Genomic DNA, 22,068 nt, shown 5'->3' with positions numbered 1-22,068 from the left:
ATCCTGCCCACTACGCTTGCCCTCTCCCTGGCCTGCTTCTCTGGGCTCTGCCTTCCCAAGAGAACAGAGGGTTCCTTGCCACCAGGTCGGTGAGGAATAAAAGGGAGCCCTTGCCTTGAACTTCACCGCGCGAGGTCTTGTCCACTTCAGGTGTCTTTTAGCCCATGTGATTGTCCTACAAGGCGAGAAGGAGGTCTCTGTCCGCTTGCTCCTGGTTGGCCTGGGAGCGTCTTCCAGGCCCTGAAGCAGGCCTTCCCCTCAGCAGCCCCACTCCCACCGACCTCCAAAGGCCAACTGGTGGACCACAAACAATGAGGGGAACAGAGGATTCACAGGCCCGTCCCCCCTCCGGACCCCCCCCCCCCCAGGATTGCAGTCGGCCTCTGGTGATGAAGGACTGAGTGGTGCAAGGCGTATAGATGTGGGTTGTCTTTCTATGTGGTCACTGCCCGCTCTCTCTATAGGGACCCTTGATCATGACCTGCTCTCTTGATGGGACATTTGGGGACACTTAGGCCAGTGATTCTGAAACCTGACCCGTAGCATCACCTGAAGGGCTTGCTACAGCACAGTCTGGGCCCTGTCAGACGTACTGACTGTGTGTGCATGCGTGTGTACACGTGTATGCGTGTGCATGTGTGCATGCCTGTGTGTATGCACACACGCACGCGCACATGTGCGGCCGGGACTTGCATCTCTAACTTCCAAGGCGATGCAGATGCTGGTCTGGGAGCCACGTCGAGAACCATGTCTTGGGAGTAAGATGAGGTCTCACGTCCAGTGGCAAACCTACGAGTTATCCAAGCACCAAAGCCTTGGAGGCCATTTTGGAAACAGAACTCACAGAGCGCGTCCGCGGCGTGACGTGAGTGCCGGAGAGGGGGCTGTGAAGCAGGGTTATTCTGTGTAACAGGTGGAGAAGCAGGCTCAGCAGGCACAGCTGAGCCCATCCGCGTCTGAAACTTGACCTCAGCATCACCGGTTCTGTTCTCTGCCCACAGAGTGCTGCTTAAAGGAGGAGGACGGCAAAGGGGTGGGAAGGATGGGAGTCTGTGGCCAGCTGATGGGCCGGTCCCAGCGGGGCCGTGAGGAAAATAGTGACGGGTAGATGTGGGTTCTCTCGCACCTCAGAGACCCTGCGCCAGTGGCTCTGCCCTGTGAGCACTAGAACTGCCTGGGAGCTTTCATAAACCTGTGCAGGGCCCTGGACATCGGGGGCTTGGGGTCGGAGTCCAGGCATCAGTGCATCGAAGCTGAGCCACTGCCTGCTCCACCTCTCACCCTCCTCCCTGAGACTTATTCTCCTTTCAAACCCGTGCTCTGTCCTGTCGTTTGTGTGATGGTTCTCATGGAATAAATGGGCATTAGACTCACCAGTAGCACAATCGAGAGAGAAGTCTGAGAAGCTGTACTCAGCTCCCTGCAAGCGTTTCTGACGCATGCTCTAGTGAAGAGCCTCTGTTTCACAATGAGCATGAATACTTTCCTAAACGCAGGAGGCAAATGGTTGTGGCACTTGACTTTGGGGCAAAGAGCCAGTTTAAGACGTGGCTATTACCTTACTATTTGACTTAGGAACATAACTTTATGTTTCTGGACGCTAGTTTCACTCATCAGAAGAAAAGGGTGGGTTAGAGAGCAGGGTTCTTTGTTACCTTTAAGAATCTCTGGAAGGCAGTCACACCACCCAAACGTGTCTGCCATGCCAAGAGGAAATTTAAGAATACGTGGACTTCACTGGGGACTGCAGACGCGAGTCCACCGGGAGGCCTGCGTGGCCGGGCCTGTGGCCAGCCGATGCGCCCGCCCCTCGGACGGGATGATCTGTGGAAAGGAGCACCGATGCTGCGGCTGAATGATCCGTATTTACAGGTGGGATTGGCCCGAATCCCAGTTTGTTAGCTTAACACCTGGTCTTACAACCCTCAGCTGAAGGATGAGGCCCGAACCCCGGGCCCACCACTGCTCTTTGTGTTTCCTAGGTCTCAGACTCCGCCCCCAGAGCCAATGACATGGTCCCACTGTGCTTGGAGTTCTTTAACATTTGTGAGCCTCAATGTCTTCATCTCTTAAAACAAAAATAATAGCATGTAGTTCATAAAATGCTGGGAAAATGAAAAGAAATAATACATTTTCAAACTTCGCCTGCTCTCTGGTGGAAGGTCAGTGTTAGCTGTCATCCCCATCTTCAACACCCTCACAGCATCAGCATCATGGTCGTCATCACCGTCAGACCCGAGGCTCTTTCAGAAGCCGCTCGGAGCTCACTCCATGTGCCCACTTTATTTAAGAATAAGCCAATCCTGCCCTAGCGGTTTGGCTCAGTGATAGAGCATAGAGCGTCGGCCTGCGGACTGAAGGGCCCCAGGTTTGATTCCAATCAAGGGTACGTACCTTGGTTGCAGGCACATCCCCGGCTGTGGTCAGGGCACGTGCGGGAGGCAACCAGTCGATGTGCCTCTCTCACATCAATGTTTCCCTCTCTCTGTTGCTCCTCCTCCCTAAAAATCAATGGAAAAGTATCCTTGCATGAGGATTGACAAAAATAAATAAATAAGCCAATCCTAGCGGCAGTGCTCCTCGACCCCAGGTCTTGTGGACGTGCAGATGGCTCTGACTCGCCAGGTCGGTGGAGCCTGAGACTTGGCACTTCTCCCGGTGATGTCCGTGCTGCAAGGCTGCAGGCGAGGTGTTCTTGTTTAGGAGCAAAGAAGAGGTCAATGCAAAGCTGTGGATGACCCTGCACTTCCTAGCGCTTCTATTCCCCCGAGCATTTCCCTCAATGTCTGGAAGAGGCAGAATTTGAAGCTGATCCCATGGCTTGTCTAAGCCCCTCCGCTTGAGCGAGGGTAGGTGTATGACTAGGATGGGCTGTCACGTGCTTGACCAGGTCACCTGCTGGGGCAGGGGGAAGGAATTCTGCAGGTGTAATTTAGGTCCCCAGGCGGTTGACTTGACATTAATAAAAGGAAGACCATCTGGGTGTGTGTGAGCAGCCAGTGGGCTCCGTAGACGAAGGCCTAGAGGTCAGAGTCGAGAGACCCGAGATGTGAAGCAGCATCTGGTGTCCTGTTGAGCTGGAGGCGACAGCTGCCCGCGTGGGGAGGCCCTGGGGCAGGAAGTGGCGACCTCCAGGTAGATGACAGCACAGAGCTCTGTCAGCAGCGTGAGCACTTGGAAAAGGACCCTGAGCGCTGATGTCAGTCTGAGTCCAACCCCCATCCAAGCTGAGGCCAGACGCCCACCCCCAGCAATGTGAGCTCATCGGTGGGTGTGGCGTGAAGCCACTGAGTGCGCGGCAGTTGACTACACAGCAATAGAAAACGCGTCTGAGGCCCAGCTCTGCCCTTTGACCTCTGTGCATGCCAGTCCGTTATTCTGCAGTGATAACCTCAGTAGCTCAATAGAGCACAAGTGGCTGGCTCATGCTCCATGTTGCCAGCGGTCAGCGTGTCAGGCTGATGGCGCTGGGGCCTTACGAGGCTGGTGCCAGAAGAGAGGCTGCAGGGCTCTGCCGGCCTCGGTGGCTGTGACCTGTGTGCTGTCCCGGACAGCAGGAAGCAGTGCGTGGGCCGTGGATAGAGAGGACCTCAGCCTCCTGGCAGCACGGCCTGCCACCCTGTGTGACAAACAAGGCTCAGGGCTCACGGTGGCCGCAGAACGGGCTGGGGGAGGGCGCCAGGAGAGAAGTGGCTCGGCCTGATCACCGTCATGCGGCCATGCCGCGTGTGCAGAGAAATGGACTCCTGTGTGTGCCCCCAAACAGGAGAGCTCCAGATATTGGTGAGCATGATTCTCTACCACATCGCGTGGCTCGGGAGGTCGGCTGAGGGGCAGGGGAGCAGCCTGGCTCTCAGATGGCCAGTGCCAGGGAGCTGTTCTTACCACCAGGGAGCAGGCTGGCTGGCGTGGGAGAGCTGAGAGAAGCCCGAGGGCAAGCGAGGGAATGCGGCCTTGCCCAGGCCCGGGTAGAGCGCACGTTTTCTTGGCGGGGCTTTCTGGGGCGGTGGAAACCCAGGAAGCCTAGGCTGTCTTCAGGCCAAAGACGGCCTCCCTGCAGCACGGGGTCCCCCACCCAGTGCAGATCCATCTCAGGAGGCTTCTACCTTTTATTTTTGTGCGTGAGCTTGACTTCTCTCTCATGGCCACGCCGGACACAGGACAGGGGATGCTGCTGCCTCTATGGCCCTCGGAGGCCAGGCCGTTCCGGTGGGCACGTCACCCGGAGGGTAAAGACGACCTGCTGGTGTAAAAAGAAATGCCATCTGCTTAGCGCTGTAACACTTTTGGAAGGAAATATTAGTGAGATGTATGTAGTATGGTCAAAATTTATACTCACTGCGGATCAATGCCACAAAAGAGTTACCTTGACTAACTCTTCTAATAAGAGTCTCCTGAGGCCCCTTTTCATCAGGAAAAAGGAGTCAAACCTACCAGTACACGCTGCCCCCTGTTAATGGGCTCAGTGGGCCTCTCTCGGAACTGCTGTCTCTTCTGGGGAGAAGCTCGGTCTTTCAGTTTCTCACCTCGCACCCTCTTCCAGCCAGGAAGGCACCTGAGCACAGGGGAGGCTGTGTCCCCAGGCGTGAGGGGCGGTGGCTAGTCCCCTGCTGGCCTGTGGGTCTTCCCTGGCTCCCACGGAGAGGCGCCTGGACCTGGCCATCGTGGGTGTTGGAATCTGCTGCTGGGAAAACCCATCGTCTGCCTTTCAGCCCAGTCAGAGCCAATGATGTAGCCCACGCCACATGGTCCCACGGTGCCTCCTGGCTCCACGGGCCCTCACATCTTGGCTGTGCCATCAGTTCTCCCGCATGGGCTGGCCACCAGTGCCAGTGATACTCAAATGTTTACCAGCCCGCAGGCGAAGTGCCGCCCGTCAGCACAGGGGCCACGCGGACCACTGGGGAGCACGGGCGCCGGGGTGGCAGAGGGTGGAGAGTCAGGGCCTATGTGGCTATTCACCAGCCAGTAAGCACGGTTCCACAGTGGGCCGCACGGCTCCTTGCCGACTGCGTGCCCTCAGCCTCAGCTCCAGGGCGTCTCGCTCCTCATTGCCAGGCCGGTCTCCTGCACGGGAGGCCCAGGGGAACAGCTGGACCCTCTCCTTGTTGGCGAAGACCCGAGGCTAGCAGGGAGCTGACTCAGACCCTCTCCCTCCCTCGCCATGCCGCCACGCCCTCCTCCCTCATGGCCGTAGGCTCTCGGCTCCTGTTCGCTGCAGCGGGATCCCGAGAGCAGACCAAGAGCAGGAGAAAGCGCCTCTGCCGCCAGCGCCTCCTCTTCTACTTTTGCAGTTTCTGAGCCCAGAAGAGGGAGCTGCATCTGCCCGCGTCCTCTCGCGTCTTCCCTCCTTCACCCTGGAGCCCAGAGCCTCCTCCTCGACTTCCCTTTCTGCCGGGAATGGGCCCCACGTCCATCTACTTCCTCCCTCCTCCTGGCTGCGCTCCCCCTTCCTGGGGCCGCGGTGGCAGAAGCAGCGGAGGTAGTGAAGGGAGACCCACAGGAAGGTGACGTCACAGTATTCCCTCAGGGCCAGTGCCGACTCTGTCCCATCCTAGACGCAGGCTTCTGGACAGAAGTTCCTCTGCTCTTCACGGCTCGGGGCTCCTTACACACCAGCTGTCTGTGCCGACACCCTGACCCCCCCAAGCCCCGGAGGGCACCGTGAGGAGAGGGCCCTCTGTGTCTGCTCTGGAGGCCCGAACTCCCGTGGCCTTCGGCTCTTGCATCTGTCCTTGCAGTTTTCCTGTCTCCCTGTTACCGTCCATCGGCGGCCTCTTCTCTGTGTTTCTTCGCCAGCCCTGTCCCGGCTCCCATTTGCTGCCTCGGATCTGCTCTTGACTGAGCATTTCTGGTCGCCCAGCGCGCGTAACAATGGCTGCTCAAGTGAGTCGCTTAAACACACCTTTATTCTAACTCACATTTTCTGTATGTCATGAATTTGCGGGGGCTCAGCTGGGCGACCCTTCTGTGCCATGGGGTCCCACTGAGTTCAAACAGTGGTTCTCGGCCGGGCAGTCTGCTGGCGGCACTGCTGGTGCCTCTGGGGGGCATCCTGGGGGCTGTGTGCGAGCGGGGAGTCCTTCACAGCGCGGCCTCGGGCCCCAGTTCCCTTCACAAGTGGCTGGTTCCCTGGGGCAAGGGTCCCAGGGAAGGCAGGCGAAGCTGCGGGGCTGCTCCAATGTCGCTCTGGCTTCACCGGCCTCCCTCTGCGGGACTCGGGTCCCAGGCTGGCTCGCGTTCAGGGAGTGAGCTCAGGGAGTGAGCGGGACCCGTGGGTGATGGGCGCAGGCACAGGCGGGCGGCCACGTGGGCCGGGACTGCTGCTGCTGCGGCGGCAGCTGTAGAAACCGGTGAGCCACGCCCACGCGGACACTGGAAGAGGCTCTGAGAGGCCTCGCAGCCGCCCGGTGAGGGAAGCACACACGCCTGGACCTGCTGGCTAGATCTTGCCGGCGGTTTAGAGCTTGGTCCTTGTCTCTTCTGACTGTGGCAGTTCAATGGGCAAGTTCTGTGGCTCATGGATAATTCGAATGTCTGAGGTGTTTGCCACTCCGATTGCAGGGGCTGAGGCATCTCGGCTGCGGGTGTCACCTGTTCCCGCCCCCTGTCCCTGCCAGCGCCCAGCCCAGTGACTAATCAGCGTCACCCAGTGAGCAGCCCAAGCAGCTGGAGGCGGGCGCTCCGGAGAATCGGGGCCTGGAGTCCTGCTCTGCCTTTGCTGTCTGGGGATGTGAGTGAGTGGGGGGACCCATTGGAGGTTCCTGATGAAGCCCCCAACTCGGGGCTTTGGAAATGACAGCGGTGCTCAGGGCTCAGACGAAGCTCACGTCCAGGCTGGAGCAGAGGGCTGTGCACCTGGAGGTGTAGTGACTCTCAGCAGCCCAACCCCTGCCTTTTAGAGATGAAGAAACTGTGACCCAGATTGGTAAATGCCTCTGTGGCAGAGCCAGCTCACAGCGAGGAGGGCATCGGCCGCAGTCTCCTGTTCTGTGTCGTCTGAATGAAAGCATCCGCATTCCGTGGTAGGCTGTGTGTGTGTGTGTGTGTGTGTGTGTGTGTGTGTGTGTTTACATGTTGAACATCTATAATAATAAAAGCATAATATGCTAATTAGACTGGACATCCTTCCGGACATCCTTCCGTCCTTCCTTCTGGACAAAGCTGTGGTGGCGGGGGCCAAGGCCTTGCATGAATTTCGTGCCTCGGGCCTCTAGTCCTTCTATAACATGGATGTTCACATCGTCTGTTGTTCCATTAGGTAAAGTTGCCCGCTTTCTAGTGTAGTGCCTGGTGTTTGCTGAGTTGTTGACTGTAGCAGGGAGCTCTGGGTGTGTGATGGCTCCTCGCAGGAGTTAGTCCGACGCAGGCTGGGTGCTCTGACGCCTCCTTGGGGTCTGCTAGCTGTGCTTCTGTAAGTCACTCCGCCTGCGTTCCGGGGCCTCTTCTGGAACATGCTGCTGAGGGCAAACACTTGTCAAGTGCTTTCTCCTGCCGACTCGGTGTGCACCCCTTTATCCACCACATGCCACCTTCCCTCCTGATGCACGTCAGGCCACAGCCACTTCAGGGATCAGCAGCCGGAGCCTCGCAGAGGCCGCACAGTCTGCCTGCTGGCACTGACCCATCTGGCTGCCACGGGGACAGCGGGCCCTCCTGACCACTCAGCCAGACTCTCCGGTCCACCTGCTTCCCAGAACGCTCCCTGTGCAGGTTCCCTAGGTCTCAGGGCTCCGGAACATGTAGACTTCTGAGCCGGCCTGGGGTGGAAGCTGACCAAGAAGTAGAGCTCACATGAAGGAAATTTTGTATTTGAAAAGGACAGAGAAGTTTCTGACCACAAGTACTCCTGGAGACTTGGAAGAGTCCATCTTAAGAGGGTGGCTTGGCCGCTATGGAGGATGCTGGGCTCGGGAAGACTGGGTGAGCTGCTGAGCTTCATGGCCGAACAGAGGATGAGTATCAAGGCAGGACCGTGTAGGCTCAGGCTTGCATCTGGCTGTCACTCCATCAGCCCCGTGGCTCGGCTAAGTTACTGGAGGTATCTGAGTCTATTTCCATGCCTTCCTGTTTGTATCGAGGGCGCGTGCTCACTGGACACTGAGCTCAGCGGCGAATCCCTCTTACGCATGCAGGCCGGGGACCTGAAGCTTGCTGGCTGTGCGTGGTGGGTGCCAAGAGTGCCCACCTCAGCACTCGGGGGGCCCGGGGGGAGGGGGTGAGGAGGGGGTCTTGTCGGGCTTAGCCTGTGGGCAGGCTGATGGAGAAGAAAGTTTGTAAAAAAAGTGTCTTTGTTTGATGGTCCAGCTCAGAGGCTCTGAATAACTCGGCTTCCATGGGAACCCAGTGTGTGAGCAGAGGATGTGAAGGAGTGGGAAGATGAGCTGTTTTCTTGAAACTCTTAGTCAGTGGTTTTAGGGAAGAAGTTGGTCGAGTTCAGAAGGTTTGACAGGGATGGCTTTAGGGAGTAAGGTACTTGTTGGCAGAAAGTAAAATATAAGAGAGTGTAGCCCTTGGGGGAGCCCAGTCTCAACCTGTCCAGGTTTTCCCTTTGAGTCACTGTGTCCTCAGCTCCACCAGAGTCAGGGCCCTCGAGACACTGCCATTCGGACCCGGCCATGCAAACCAGAGAGAGCCCCACCGTGCTGCTCCGCACTCCCTTCGTCCTGGGGTGGGCGGGGAACTGGCTCCTATCGTTTTTAAAGAACAAAAATAGTTTATAGATGACTCATTAAGAGTTCTGCTTTGAGCCAGGACAATTGTCAACAAAAGCTGCCTCAAAGTGGTCATATCTTTAGAGCAGAGGTGGGGAATGTCCGGCCCGCGGGCCGTATAAGGCCCAGCAATCATTTGGTCTGGCCCTGCCAAGGCAACCACAGATGGGACTCTAATAAATGTAGGAGCTTTTTTCAAAGCAGCAGGAATGTATATTAAGTGAATTGTATTAAGCGAGTGACGTTATAAATCCCAAATGGCCCTGGGCAGCAAAGGTCCCCCTCCTGCTCCGGGGGCTCTTCCCTACCCCCAAACTTCCACCCTCTGTGCTGTCCAGAGACTTAGCTCGAAACGCTTTATATTTTGCTTTACCTTAGCATTTAAACATGTTTCCAAGCTTCTTTTGGATGTAAGTATTTATTCCCCCCTGGGTTCAGGTTGGCACCACATGCCTGAAACATGTTTGGGTTTTTAGGAATTGACTTCACAAGCTGGCGCTGGCGGTGCTGTGCCTGAGGCCTGAGGCTGTTGGACTTCATGAATGTTTAGGGCCTGCCCCCTGGTTCGGGCGGCGGTGCCACCTGACTGAGTTTTCTGCCCAGCATCTCAACCTCTTTCAGAAAAAGGTGGAGACAGACAGAAAGCAAAGTGCAATGTTCTGGGGTGTTCCCCGCCCCGTGCGGGCTGTGCCAGCGCTCTCCGCTTATTTCATTTTTCTCTCCTTCTTTCAGCTCGTCACACATTTTGGGTCATTTTTAAAAAATTCCCGGCCCTGCTTTCGTCATCCTATTCCTCTGTGGTTTTACACTGAGTGTGGAGAAACATAGTTATTTGACAAAAACAAAACAACAATAAACAAGGATAAAATTGTAACTCAAATACTTGGAACAAGCTGCCCTAACATTTCTTTCTTGCAGTAAGAAGGTCCACTCGGATTCAAGCAGGAATGTAGAATGCCTGTAACTCAAAGACATTTAAGGAAAGTGGGCCAGGCACACAGTGTTTGGTGCAAACCTCTGCAAACAAATCCTTTTTCCTCGGGCTCTGCGAAGGCTGACGGCTTCCCACTCGGGGTTGGGCTGCAGCCTTTCGGGGGCTTTGATTATTGAAAACAATCGCTGCCACCTGTTTGTGGTTATTGTCTGAGGCCACTTCCTGGAAAGGTCACAGGAAAGCTGCTATTTTGCCAAAGTCCACAGAGAGAAACCAAGGCAATTCTCTGGGCGGGGGGCCTGGGCGGAGGGGGCCTGGGCGGAGGGGGTCTGGGCGGAGAGAGGGGGAGTGGCTGCCGCACGCGGGCATTGGAGAGTGTTGTTTGATTGGGACAGGGTCCTTGTTGAAACACCTCTACTTCTAACCCTGGCCAGATGTGTGATCGTGAGAAGAGGGTTAACGGCCAACTCACTTCCCGCACCTGAGAAAGGGCTAGGACTAGACCTCCCAGGTTCCCAGCTCTGTCGCTCTGTGGAGCCTGAGCTAGCAGCTGCCCTGAATGGATGCAGCCTGACTTTCTGGTGGAAAAATGCGTTTAAACATGGTTACAAATCCTCACATAGTCCCAGCCAAGCCTGAACCTGCACTTGGGGGAGGGGTGCTTTCCTCGAAGAGGCGGCTGCACAGCTCCTCCTGCCTGTCAATCATCAGACACCACTGAGCACCCGTGCCCGGCAGGGCTTCTTACCCCGTCCTTTTCCTGAACTCTGAGAGGCTAACACACAGGGGCTAGGTTTGCTGTGCAGGACAGAAACCTGAGCATGTAAAGGCAGGCAGGCTGGGCGGGGCAGCTCCACGAAGCCACCCTCCTCTGTTGCACCCCATCACTCTCAACAAGGGGTCCGCAGCTGTGGCCCAAGGTGGTGCTGCAAGCCAGCTCTCCCCTGGCCGAGGCCACGGGAGGGAAGAGTGGTGGAGACTTTCAAGTAGACTTCCAGGTGGACCATCCATGTCCACTTGCATTTTATTGACCCTGATTTTGTCATGTTGCCACTCCCAGTTGCAAGGGAGGATGGGAAATGCAGTCTTTGTGTGGGATGGTGATTTGTTTGGTTGAGTCTGGCAGTTGTTATTGGGGAAGCAGGGAGGACAGATGGAGGAGGAAACTATGGCACCTGCCACAGAAGCTTCTTTTTGAAGTGTGAGGGCTGTGGGTTTAAACTCCATCCCCTATTTACTAGCTGTCAGGTGTTGGCCAAGACACGGAACCTCTTTAACCTCTTCTACTATATGATCTGTGAAACTGGCATACTGTTCCCAGCACGGGTAAACAGGAGAAGAAACGCTGTGTTTAGCACAACAGCTGTCACTGTTACACCAGTCCCTGTATCAACATTCGGACTTCACTCACTTACTAGTGTCAGGGTGCGTAGTGCTGGTTACACCTGGTGCGTGGAGGTCCTGCCCCTTTCATATCCTTCCCAGGGACCCAGTGAGCCGGGCTGAGGCCTGCGCAGCTGGGGACACGGCACGCTAACGAGTGTCCGGAGGCACAGGCAGCTTGGTCAGTGCTGATAGGACCTTTTTGGTAACCAGGTGGCCTGATGAGCCAGAGGGTGCGATAGAGGTAAAGTTAAGGAATATTAACTTCCAGAAACATGCAGAGGATGGGCCTATGCAGCATAGGAAGAGCTTAGGGGAGACAGCCCGGGCAGACACCCAGCTAAGGGGAGACTCTCTGCCACCTTAATCACTGCTCCTCATCATGGAGTGGGGTTCAAGCCGCAGCTCTGAGGCCGTGCCTCTGCTGGGCCTCCCTGCCGAGGGAGGCTCCTGGAGCGCAGGGCCACTCCGCAGGGTCAGCCCTGCCCGGGACATCAGGAGCCATCTGGGTGTGCTGTGAGCCACTGAGAATCCCATCTGCTCCAGGGGAATCCCAAACTCCTTCCAGGAAATGGGGGATGAGTGGTGGTAGGGGTTGGTTCTGGATTTACTCATCACTCCCAACTTCCTATTAGACTCTTAGTCATCACTATTGCCTGGTACTTTCTGGGCCTGGGCATTGTGTAGGCCATGAAGGCTATGATGGAGACCGGTCCTCGGTCCTCAAGGCTGTCCCTACCCACGGGGGGGGACAGACAAGAAGCAGGTATGGCCGTTGGCATGGCTGCTCCCATTTCTTTCCCCTTCTGGTGCAACTTTGCAACTCCTCCCACTGGAGGTGGGGCCATTTCCCCGCCCCTGTAATGGCAGGTTTGGCCATGTGACTTGCTTTGACCAATGGAATGTGGGCAGACAAGAGTGAGCCAGTCCTGAGCAAAGCTGTGAGTGCGTTTGCTCACTTTGCTTGTGTTTTGCTATCACATGAGATCATCTCCCAGGAGACACTTGTCCAAGGAGGGTGAGAGCCATCTGAAGCTTGGCGCCAAGCCTAACCTAGCCTAAACTAGGTCAGCCAAGCTCCATCGGACCCCAGACTTGTGAGCAAGAATAAATTATGCTGCTTTAGGCCATTCAGTTTTGGGTGGTTTGTTAGCAGAGTTGTGGCAATGGCTCTCCGAAATAACAGACATTGTGATACAGAGTGGGAGGGGCTACAGGGAACGACAGAGGCATTTGATCATCTTGGAGACATTTATGGGGAGGAGGAGGGTTTCACAAACTTGGTACATTATTCAGTTTTGGGGCCTCATTTTGCTTTTCCCCTGGATGCCCTACATCAGAGACTTAGCAATGAATAGACCCCCTCAGCGCTTGTCAGATTGTATGTAATATAAAAGTTAAACCATATGGAGGAAGCCTATAAGGACTACAGAAAACGTTCTCTGACAAGTAAAATGAGGACCTTTTGACTTGTAGTGATTCATTCACTCATTTAAAAAAAAATCATTAGCCCTGGCTGGTTTGGCTCAGTGAATAAAGCATTGGCCTGCGGACTGAAGAGTCCCAGGTTCAATTCCAGCCAAGGACACATGCCTGAGTTGTGAGCTCGATCCCCAGTGTGGGGTGAGCAGGAGGCAGCCAATCAATGATTCTCTCTCATCATTGATGTTTCTATCTCTCTCTCCCTCTCCCTCTCCCTTCCTCTCTGAAATCAATAAAAATATATTTGAAAAAACCTTTATTGTTGAAAGTATTGCACATGTCCCCTTGTCCCCCCATTGACTGATTCTAGCCCCCCTGATCCCCCCCCAGCCTTCACCACTATTCGCTCATTTAGTCATTCAACAAATGGAAGGGATATAACTGTGAATAAGATAAAGTAGGATCCTTGTGCACGTACAGCTTACCTTTGAGAGAGGGGAGAGGGACCATGAGTGTCCTAGAGAGTAACAGAGCAGGAAGCACAGCATGGAGCATTGGGGCAGGAGGTGGTGTCCATTCATACGGGAGGTCAGGAAGACCCCACCAGGAGCAAGATCTGAGCAAAGACCTGGAAGAGGAGAGGCCCCTGAGCATCTTGGGCGGGCAGGGAGGGCAGGGGACTCTGGGAGAGACACTAGGGTATGGAAGGTCCAGCCCAAGGTCATTCGGAGCATTGTGGGATTTGACATTACATGTGTTCAGTGAAGATAGCTCTAGAGGAGCAAATCTCCAAATTTTGAGTTTTCTTGTTAAAAAGTCTAGGCAAAAGGTTTCTCTTATTGGGTGAAGCTCCCAGCATCTGCCCTGGGAGCACCTTCTCCCTTTGGGTGTTGTGGCCCCTGGTGATCCTCTGTCTTCTCCTCTAGGCTACAAAGTGCAGGGCCACAGACCCGAAGCCCCTGGGCCTCTGGACGTTGCTGGAAATGATGCTCACCTTGTACCTGTTGATGATGGGTGTCTCCGCCTTCACCATTCAGCCTGAGGAACGCACGGGTAAGAAGGGACTCTCAGCTGGGAAGGGCTTGTCTGGGGAAGCAGGTGTTTATCTAGGGAGACTTTGCTGTTAGCAAAAAACAAGGTGTGGTTGCCAGAGGGGCGGATGTGGGGAGGGCAAAGTGGGTCAAAGGGGCCAAATACATAGTAAGGGAAGGAAACTAGATTTTGGGTGGTGAGCATGCAAATGAGCACACAGATATCAAGTTATAATGTCATATACCTGGAATGTATATAATGTTGCTAGTCAATGTTGCCTCAGTAAATCTAGTAAAACTAGAGGCCTGGTGCATGAATTTGTGCATGGGTGGGGTCCGGCCGGCCCGCACTGATCGGGGCAGATCTGGGGCAGGGCCGGTGGAGGGTGGGGGGAGGACCACCAGTGGTTGGCTGGCTGATCGGGGGCTGGAATAAGCTGGTTGGCTGCCACCGTGCTCGTCACAGCCACCAGTTGTTTCAGTCACTGGGCTTTTATATATATATACTAGAGGCCCGGTGCACGAAATTTGTGCATGGGAGGGGGGTGTCCCTTAGCCCCGGTGCACAAAATTTGTGCATGGGAGGGGGGTGTCCCTTAGCCCCGGTGCATGAAATTTGTGCATGGGATGGGGGTGTCCCTTAGCCCAGCCTGCACCCTCTGTAATCCGGGACCCCTTGGGGGTTGTCTGAATGCCTAAACTGGCAGTCGGACATCCCTCTTGCAATCTGGGACCACTGGCTCCTAAGCGCTCTCCTGCCTGCCGGCTGTATCCCCCTAACTGCTCTCCCCTGCTGGCCTGATCACCCCTAACTGCCTGTGCCTTGGCCCCGCCACCATGGCTTAGTCTGGAAGGATGTCCAGTCTAATTAGCATATTACCCTTTTATTAGTATAGATAGAGGCCAGGTGCATGGGTGGGGGCTGGCTGGTCTGCCCTGAAAGGGGTCCCGGATCAGGGTGGGGGTCCCCTCGGGGGGTGGAGCCAGCCTGGGCAAGGGGCCTGGGGCAGTTGGCAAGCCAGCCACACCCCAATTGGGGTGGGGGGTCCCTGCTGGGGGATGGGAATGGCCTGGGCAAGGAGCTGCCGAGGGTTTGTAGGCTGGCCACACCCCAGTTGGGGTGAGGGTCCTCACTGGGGGCGGTGTCAGCCTGGGTGAGGGGCTGGGGCAGTTTTCAGTCTGGCCATGCCCCCATTGGAGTGTGGGGGGGTCTCTGCTGGGGGCGGGGACTGAGGGCCGTTTGCAGGCTGGCCATGGCCCCACTGGGGGGTAGAGGTCCCTGCTGAGGGTGGGGCAGCCTGGGCTGGGGGCTTGGGTGGCCTGGGTGAGGGCCTGGGGGTGGTTTGCAGGCCGGCCAAGCCCCCGGCTTTGTCCAGAAGGACGTCCGGAAGGTCTCTGGAAGGTCTCCCGGTCTAATTAGCATATTACTCTTTTATTAGTATAGATAGATGTTACCTCGATAAATACAATAAAAAGAAAACAAATGCAATGCAAGGACAATCTTGGTGCTCCTCTGAGCAGCCTCATTCCTGCTGGACCCAGGGCCTTTGGGCTGTAACCACACCCCTGTGGGGACTAAGCTCAGTTTTGTGTCTGAACTCAGCTAAGAGCCACTTTAAAAATAAGGAGTGGCCAAGTGAAAAACCTGGCAAACATTTTCATCTTTATTTTTTGTCACCATTATTTTTTGTGAACCTGATTTAACTTTCCCCATAAAATCGGAATGAATAGTAAACCTGAAGTTGCCATTTGAGAGCTTTGAAACCATTATAACAAGAGGGTGAGAGGGCCCAGAGGGCGCCTCACTGTCAGGGGGGCGCTGTGCCCTTGGGTACGCCACCGCGGGATAGCCACCAAGACTGATGGGTCTCTCTTCCTCCAGTGGCTGCAGGGAGCTGCCAGGACCGCGGCAAGCATTTTAAAACCAGTCTCAAGGTGGAAGGGGAGCCTGTGGTCCTGAGGTGCCCCCAGGCGCGGTACTGGCTGGGGGCCACTGCCAGTCCCCGCGGCACCGTGACCTGGCGCAAGAGCGGTTCTGCCGTGCCAGCCCCCGGGGAAGACGGGCGAGTGTGGGTCCAGGATGGTGACCTCTGGATCCTGCCCGCCCAGCGGGGCGACTCAGGCACCTACCTCTGCACTGTCAGGTAGGCCCCGGAACATGGTGGGCGGGGCTCTGTGCACATGCTCCAGTGGGGCCTGCATGCAGTCTGCTGTCCTCTCCATTGGTCTGAGATACCTCCATGCGAGAGCCACCCCAGATGTTCTCATGGCTCCCTGGCCCCCACTTAGGTCCTCGCGCAGACATCACCTCTCAGCCACCCTGTCACACTCTGCTTATTGGCCAGGATTTCCTTCCTCTGCCGCATGTGTGTGTGTAGTTCATGTTTGTCTACCCCAGGGGTGGGGAACCTTTTCTCTGCCAAGGGCATTTGGCTATCTATAACATCATTCATGGGCCATACAAAATTACCAACGTAAAAGTGAGCCTGCTCTGTAGGTCAGACATTAATTGGCTCTCCCGAATGCCGTGGAGGGCCAGCCTGCCCCTGGGTCTGCCCCTCAGAATGTACGCTCCAGGAGGGGACACGGTCACCTGTTCCCTGCTCCGTCCACATGAACACGAGGATGGAACCTGAAACCTGAGGAGACATTAGAACTGCTTATCTACATGTGAGGGATGAAGCTCACACATGAGGTTCTCCCAGGAGCTGGTGTGGAGCTGAGTATTCCCTGCGTGAGAAAGCGTTTGCTCAGGTGGTAGCACATGCATAACCTAACGTTTACCATTGTAATCCACTAGTAGCCCTGAGCACAAATCCGTGCGCCAGTAGGTCGCTGCTGCCCTCCTGTAGCTCCCCCTACCCACTCCCCCCTTCTCCCCCTCATAGCTTGCTGCCCTGCCCCCTCCTGTAGCTCTCCGCAGCATATTCCTCTCTTATTATGGATTAAACTGTACAACCCAGTGGCGTTAAGCACATTCACACTGCTGTGTAGCCATCACCACCGTCAGCTCAGAGCTTTTCATCACCCCAAACTGGAACTCTGTACCCATTAAACAACCACCACTTCTCATTCCCCTCCCCCAGCCCCTGCACAGCCACCCTACCTCCGTTGCTGTGGGTTTGACTCCTCTGGGGACCGCATGCAAGTGGAGTCAGGCAGCACTTGGCCTCTGGTGCCTGGCTTCCTTCACTCGGTATAACGTTTTCAAGGTTCATTCACGTTGTGCAATGCACCAGGTTTCATTTCTTTTTAAGACAATATTCCATTGTAAGTATAGACCACCTTTTGGTTATCTGTTATCTATCAATACATTTGTTCTGCCTTTTGGCTATTGTGCATAATACTTAATGAGCATGGGTATACATATATCTGTGGAGTTGGTGGATCATACGGTGAATCTATGTCAGCTTTTGGAGGAGCCATCATGCTGTTTGCCACAGTGGCTGCCTTGTTTTGCATTCCCACCAGCAATGTACAAGGTTCCGATTTCTCCACATCCTCACCAACACTTATTATTTTCTGTGTTTTTTTTTTTAGGGGGGAGGGATAGGCTAGCCATATTTTCTACCATTCCATGGATTGCCTTTTTACTCTGTGGATAATGTTCTTTTAATGCACAGAAGTTTTTAATTTTGATAAAGCTCAATTTATCTGTATTTTCTTGGGTTGCCTGTGCTTTTGATGTCACATCCGAGATACCATTGCCATAGCCAATGTCATAAAGCTTTCCCCTGTGTTTTCTTCTAAGAATTTCTATTGTTTTAGCTCTCCTGTTTAGGTCTCTGACCCATTTTGAGTTAACTTTTATATATGGCTAAGGTAATGGCCCAGCTTCATTCTGTTGCATGTGGCTGTCCTGTTTTCCTGTTGGAAAGACTGTCCTTTCTCTGGTGAATGGCCTTGGCCCTTGCTGCTTTGTGAAGGAGAGATCCTAGGTGTCCTGCTGGAGATGTTGGCAACTCCCTGGCCTAGTTTTTCTGAAGGACTAGGGCCGCCTGCTGGCCTGGCTGGGAAGTGGAGCTGCTGGCCTCTGCAGGGGCTGCTCCCTCCCTAGGCTGCCCCCACGCCTCTGGCAGCTTAGAAACTCATTCAGGCTTCAGAAACTCGTTTATTTCCGGAGAAGCCATATTCATGAGCATTGACGTTTAGAAAGAGAACCAAAGGAAGTGACACTCTTAGCACAAAGGGATTGCTAGTGAACAGGAGGGTTTCAGACAACATCAGCCCCAGTCCCAGATTCCCAGATGGGGCGTGTGTGTGTGTGTGTGTGTGTGTGTGTGTGTGTTACCTTCTGTCAATGAACCCTGCCTAGGAAGCAAGCCAAGCATCTCTCATTTCTGTACCAGGGAAGAAGATGTATGTGTGATTGCACAGTAGTTATAAATACATAGTTTTTGTTTCTTTTTTGTGCAAAAATCCCATTTCCCCCCTAAGGAGCACTGCTAGGAAAACCTAAAAGTGTGTTTAAAAAAAAGAATAAAATGTGGAGCCAGGATGACAGGGATGTGAACCTGAACCCTCCCATTTTCCATCTTGGTCTGATTCCTTGGCAATTCCAGCCTCAGTTCTGTGCCCGGGAGGGTGCTGGGCGGGTCTGACTCGCAGCCTGTGGAGTGTCCAGTCCGGGGAGCGCCACAGCGACGCAGAGAAGGCACTTCCCCCAGCGGCGATGCTTACTGCCCCCAAATGATGATCTGCAGAGATCAGGGGGACACAGCTGAGTCATGTTTGTCTTAAAGAAGGTTGTTACACTTCACTAAAAAATCCTAGCTAATATTCTTGTTTTGTTTCCCATTCTTCTAGAAAAGTAGAGATCTGGAATTGAGGGGAAGTGGAAACCCCTTTTTGGGGGTCAGGTTTTTTGGGCCCCCCCCCTGTCTAGCCGCTAGCCCATTCGGCTCTTTGGCCCCTTGAGTGTGGCTCTTCCACAAAATACCACGTGTGGGCACGCACGTACAGTGCGATTGAAACTTCGTGGCCCATGCACAGAAGTCGGTATTTTGTGGAAGAGCCACACTCAAGGGGCCAAAGAGCCGCATGTGGCTCGCGAGCCATGGTTTGCCGAGCCGCAGTTTGCCAACCACTGGCCTAGCTGATCGCTAAAACTCTCTTCCTGTCCAAGGTTGGGATCCAAAAGACCTAGAATCACCAGCAGTTGCCACAATCCCCTTTGGCATTTACAGCCAGAAGGCATGAGACTTTTAAAGTCTTGAGGGTCTTGAGGTGTAGCACCCGAGGGGCCTTTCTGTCAATGGGGGGTGGGGTGGGGGGCGGAGCCGAGCTGCCAAATCGTGACCCTCTAGTCTCAGGGTTTCGAACAACAGGGCAAGGTTGTCACCCAGGCAGCAAGCCAGGAGGGCTGGGCACATGCTTGGGGACCCAGACTGAACGTTGGTCCCTCTACCAAGACAAAGCATGCTCTGAGGGGCTCCCTGGTATAGAAGTGACTACAGTCAAGTAGCTGCCCCTCTCACAGTGGGGCCAGGATGTGCAACCCCACTGTGTGCGCAGGATGGGAGGATGGATGTGTGTAGAGAACAACACTAATGACACCCACACTTTTGTTGTGGGGAAACCACACTCCATGGGGAATAAGAGTGGCGATGGCATGACTCCCCCCTCTTTCTGTTGGGGCCCTTTCATGGAGTATCTTGCTCAAGGGGAATCACTTTATCAATAATGTGAACAGGTTTGTGACTCTCAGTATATCGTCCTAATTTAAGGGTTTTCCCAAGGGCCCTGCTGGGTTTCAGCCCTGCTTTGACCTCTTAGCAGCTGTATGGTCATAGGAAATTGCTTAATTTCTGTATAGGTAATTTCCCCACCTAAACATGAGATACTAATAATTTCTGGCTCTCGGTGCTGGAGCATGAGTGCGGATGCCTGCAGCCCCAGCCAGGCCAGCAGCCCTCCTCGCCGCTGTCGGGGAGCCGCTGGGAGGCGCGGGCTGCCCTGGAGGTTGGTCCTGGCTCATGTCTCCTTGATGTGCATTTTTCAAGGCAATAGTTAACTTTTTGTATTTCTTTGTGCATAAAATGTTTGTTCATCTCTTAGGTAGCTTCTTAGGTAGCTAGAAAGTTAGTGAGATAACGACAAAGCTCAGTTGTAGTTCATATCCTCTGTCGCCTGCCGTCTCCTCCATGTTTCTAGACACGAGTTGCCTGTGCCATTTCCCAGTTCTAGGGTGTTGATAGGATCATGATATTGAGATTACAGTTATCCCAACAACAACAAAAAATTAAAATCCAAACAAACAGACTCATTGAGTTAGTGTCCCCCAGGCAGCGTGCAAACATCTCTAGATTTTATACTCAGTTCTCAGCAGTTTTCTGAAATTAGACTTCAGCTACCAGTGACTCCCCGAGAAGTAAAGGGCTTTTCTGTATAAGAGATGGTGGCCCTCGGAGCACTTCCTGTATGAGGACATGTCCCCTGACCCAGGAGGCAGGCACATTGGCTCAAGGAGCCCAGAAACTGGCGGGTGTAGGCCGTGGTGGTGTTGCGATCAGGCTGGTGAAGGGCCTTCTGGGAAAAATTCAGAATATATCGTCATTTCGAATAACATTTATGATGTGGTGCTTGCTTTGTCCCCCCAAGGATTCAAAAGGATCAGGGATCAAAGTATCACCATACGACTAAAAAATGCAGAATTTAATAGGACTAGGGAAATTGTTCCTAATTTCTTTTAGATTTACGTTTATTTTGCCTTGCCATTCATTACCTTTTCCCCTTTTAAATCAGAAATGCCTCGTACTGTGACCAGATGGCCCTGGACCTCAGGGTGCTAGAGAACACAGACGCTTCGCTGCCCGCTGTCTCCTACCCGCAGGTGCTCACCGTCGCGGCCTCGGGCTCCTTAGTCTGCCCTGAACTGAGTGAATTCGCCAAGAACAAAACTGACCTGAAGATTCAGTGGTACAAGGTACCTTTCCAACAAGTGGTGTTGAATTACTGTGCACTTTACTGCCACGAGAAAGAGATAAAAGGCCTTAATTATAAAGGACCATGGTCAATATGCTCTATTGATCCCTCTGTGGCTCATTCTCGAGTGATGATTTGAGGATATGAAATGAATCCCATGTAAATAACAGCTGAAAAAGACATCTTTCACTCTATTTGTCTGTTAAAATTCAGAAAACAATTGTTGGTTCATTTAACAACTTATGCACAACTTTTGGTGAAAGGAGTAAGTACAAACACACCTCCTTCTCTTGCCTGGCCGAATAAATATTACCATCAGCTCGTAGTAGGTGGGCCTGGCACGGGCAACGCAGCCGCAGGCCACACGGAGGCGCCACCTGTTTCTGCAAGAGAGGCTAGTCCTCACGTTTTTAAACGGCTAAAAAATGTAAAAGAATCGCACTCTCTTATGACATGTGAGTAACAGGACTCCAGCTCTCGTGCCTCGGTAGCGCTGTACCAGGCCCGGCCACCGTTCCTGTTGCAATGGGAGAGCTGGGTATGGTCCAAGGCCATGCACACTGTGGGCCGCACACACTATCTGGCCCTTCACATAAACAGTACTGATACAGACTGTAGACTGATATTGGAAAGTACAGTTACTTGTTTAATCGTGGACAGAAATTGGCCCTTTAATCAAGAATTAGGTCCATTTAAAAATGTATGTGGAAGTGAGACAAGTATATATTACACGATGTACTCACATGTTTACTGAAGCACTGCTTATAAGAAGATACTGGAAACAAGAAAATGCTCACCATGAGGGACTGGTTAAACTAATTTCATCTCATAGGAACAGTGGACTATCATAAGTATTTACAAAACATAGAAGAAAAAATACAATACTGCTATAGTTTAAAGGCTTTAAATGACATGTTATATTTCCTAGTTATGTAAAAATATGGTTTAATATATTTAAAAATATGGAGGAATATACATTGAAACAACAATGATGTTTTGAGGATAAAGTATTCACTTTCTATTTTTATAAGTCAGTGTTACATTACGTTTTTATGTTGTACTGCTTTGCTAATTGCAAAGGCATTAAAGGTATTTCCAGAGGGCAAGAGAAAAAGAAGTTAGGGACTTTCATTTATGAAATACACGTGTTACTCCTCAATCTATTGAAACCTAATTTTCTAGTATAATCTCAATCAACATTATCTATAATTTTGTCATAATTATTAAAATGTGGCTTTTTAGAAAAAAAATGGGTTAGCCAGTTGACTGGTATTACAACTTCAAGATATATGTATATTATATCAGTGAATGCTGCAAACGTAAATGATGTTCTGGAAGTAGAAGGAAGTAGCAGCCCCTATGAAATCGGCACCCAATTAGGGACTGGATTCTTTCCTGGTTTAGGAAGAGTCAACAGGACGGGTAAGAGGCCGTGCCTGCATAGGAAAGAGCACGGGCCGGGTGTCCCCGCTCCGGGTTAGAGCCCTGTGTGTTTCCATTTGGCTGTTGTGGGGCCGTGGCCGACTGATTTCACCTGACACCTGCTCCCTCTGCGAAGCGGCCACGGGCCCGCGGCGGAGCACCGTGCATGAGGCCCTCGCGTGGGCTGACAGACGCATGGAGCCCAACAGCGGTCGGACGGGATGTCCCGGGTGCTCAG

General features: G+C 53.4%; 1 protein-coding gene across 7 annotated transcripts in view; it reads left to right on the top strand.

The window, feature by feature from the left end:
- The window catches only part of IL1R2 (interleukin 1 receptor type 2), a 32,755-nt gene that overhangs the window by 1,618 nt on the left and 9,069 nt on the right, over nucleotides 1-22,068 (top strand). For 5 of the 7 annotated variants that reach the window (XM_023764267.1, XM_023764262.1, XM_023764264.1 and 2 more), the window contains exons 2-4: nucleotides 13,380-13,506; nucleotides 15,367-15,628; nucleotides 20,229-20,409. In XM_023764267.1, the coding sequence (XP_023620035.1) occupies nucleotides 13,437-13,506; nucleotides 15,367-15,628; nucleotides 20,229-20,409 (513 nt within the window). In that variant the 5' untranslated portion in view covers nucleotides 13,380-13,436. Of the gene's footprint in view, nucleotides 1-6,944; nucleotides 7,026-13,377; nucleotides 13,507-15,366; nucleotides 15,629-20,228; nucleotides 20,410-22,068 lie in introns of those variants that run through there. The other 2 variants (XM_023764263.1, XM_023764269.1) reach the window with 2 other exon arrangements.

The sequence above is a fragment of the Myotis lucifugus genome, unplaced genomic scaffold (genome assembly GCF_000147115.1).
Source record: "Myotis lucifugus unplaced genomic scaffold, Myoluc2.0 scaffold_325, whole genome shotgun sequence".
In the NCBI taxonomy this organism is placed as follows: domain Eukaryota; kingdom Metazoa; phylum Chordata; class Mammalia; order Chiroptera; family Vespertilionidae; genus Myotis; species Myotis lucifugus.
This window is presented reverse-complemented; position numbering and strand designations above follow the sequence as displayed.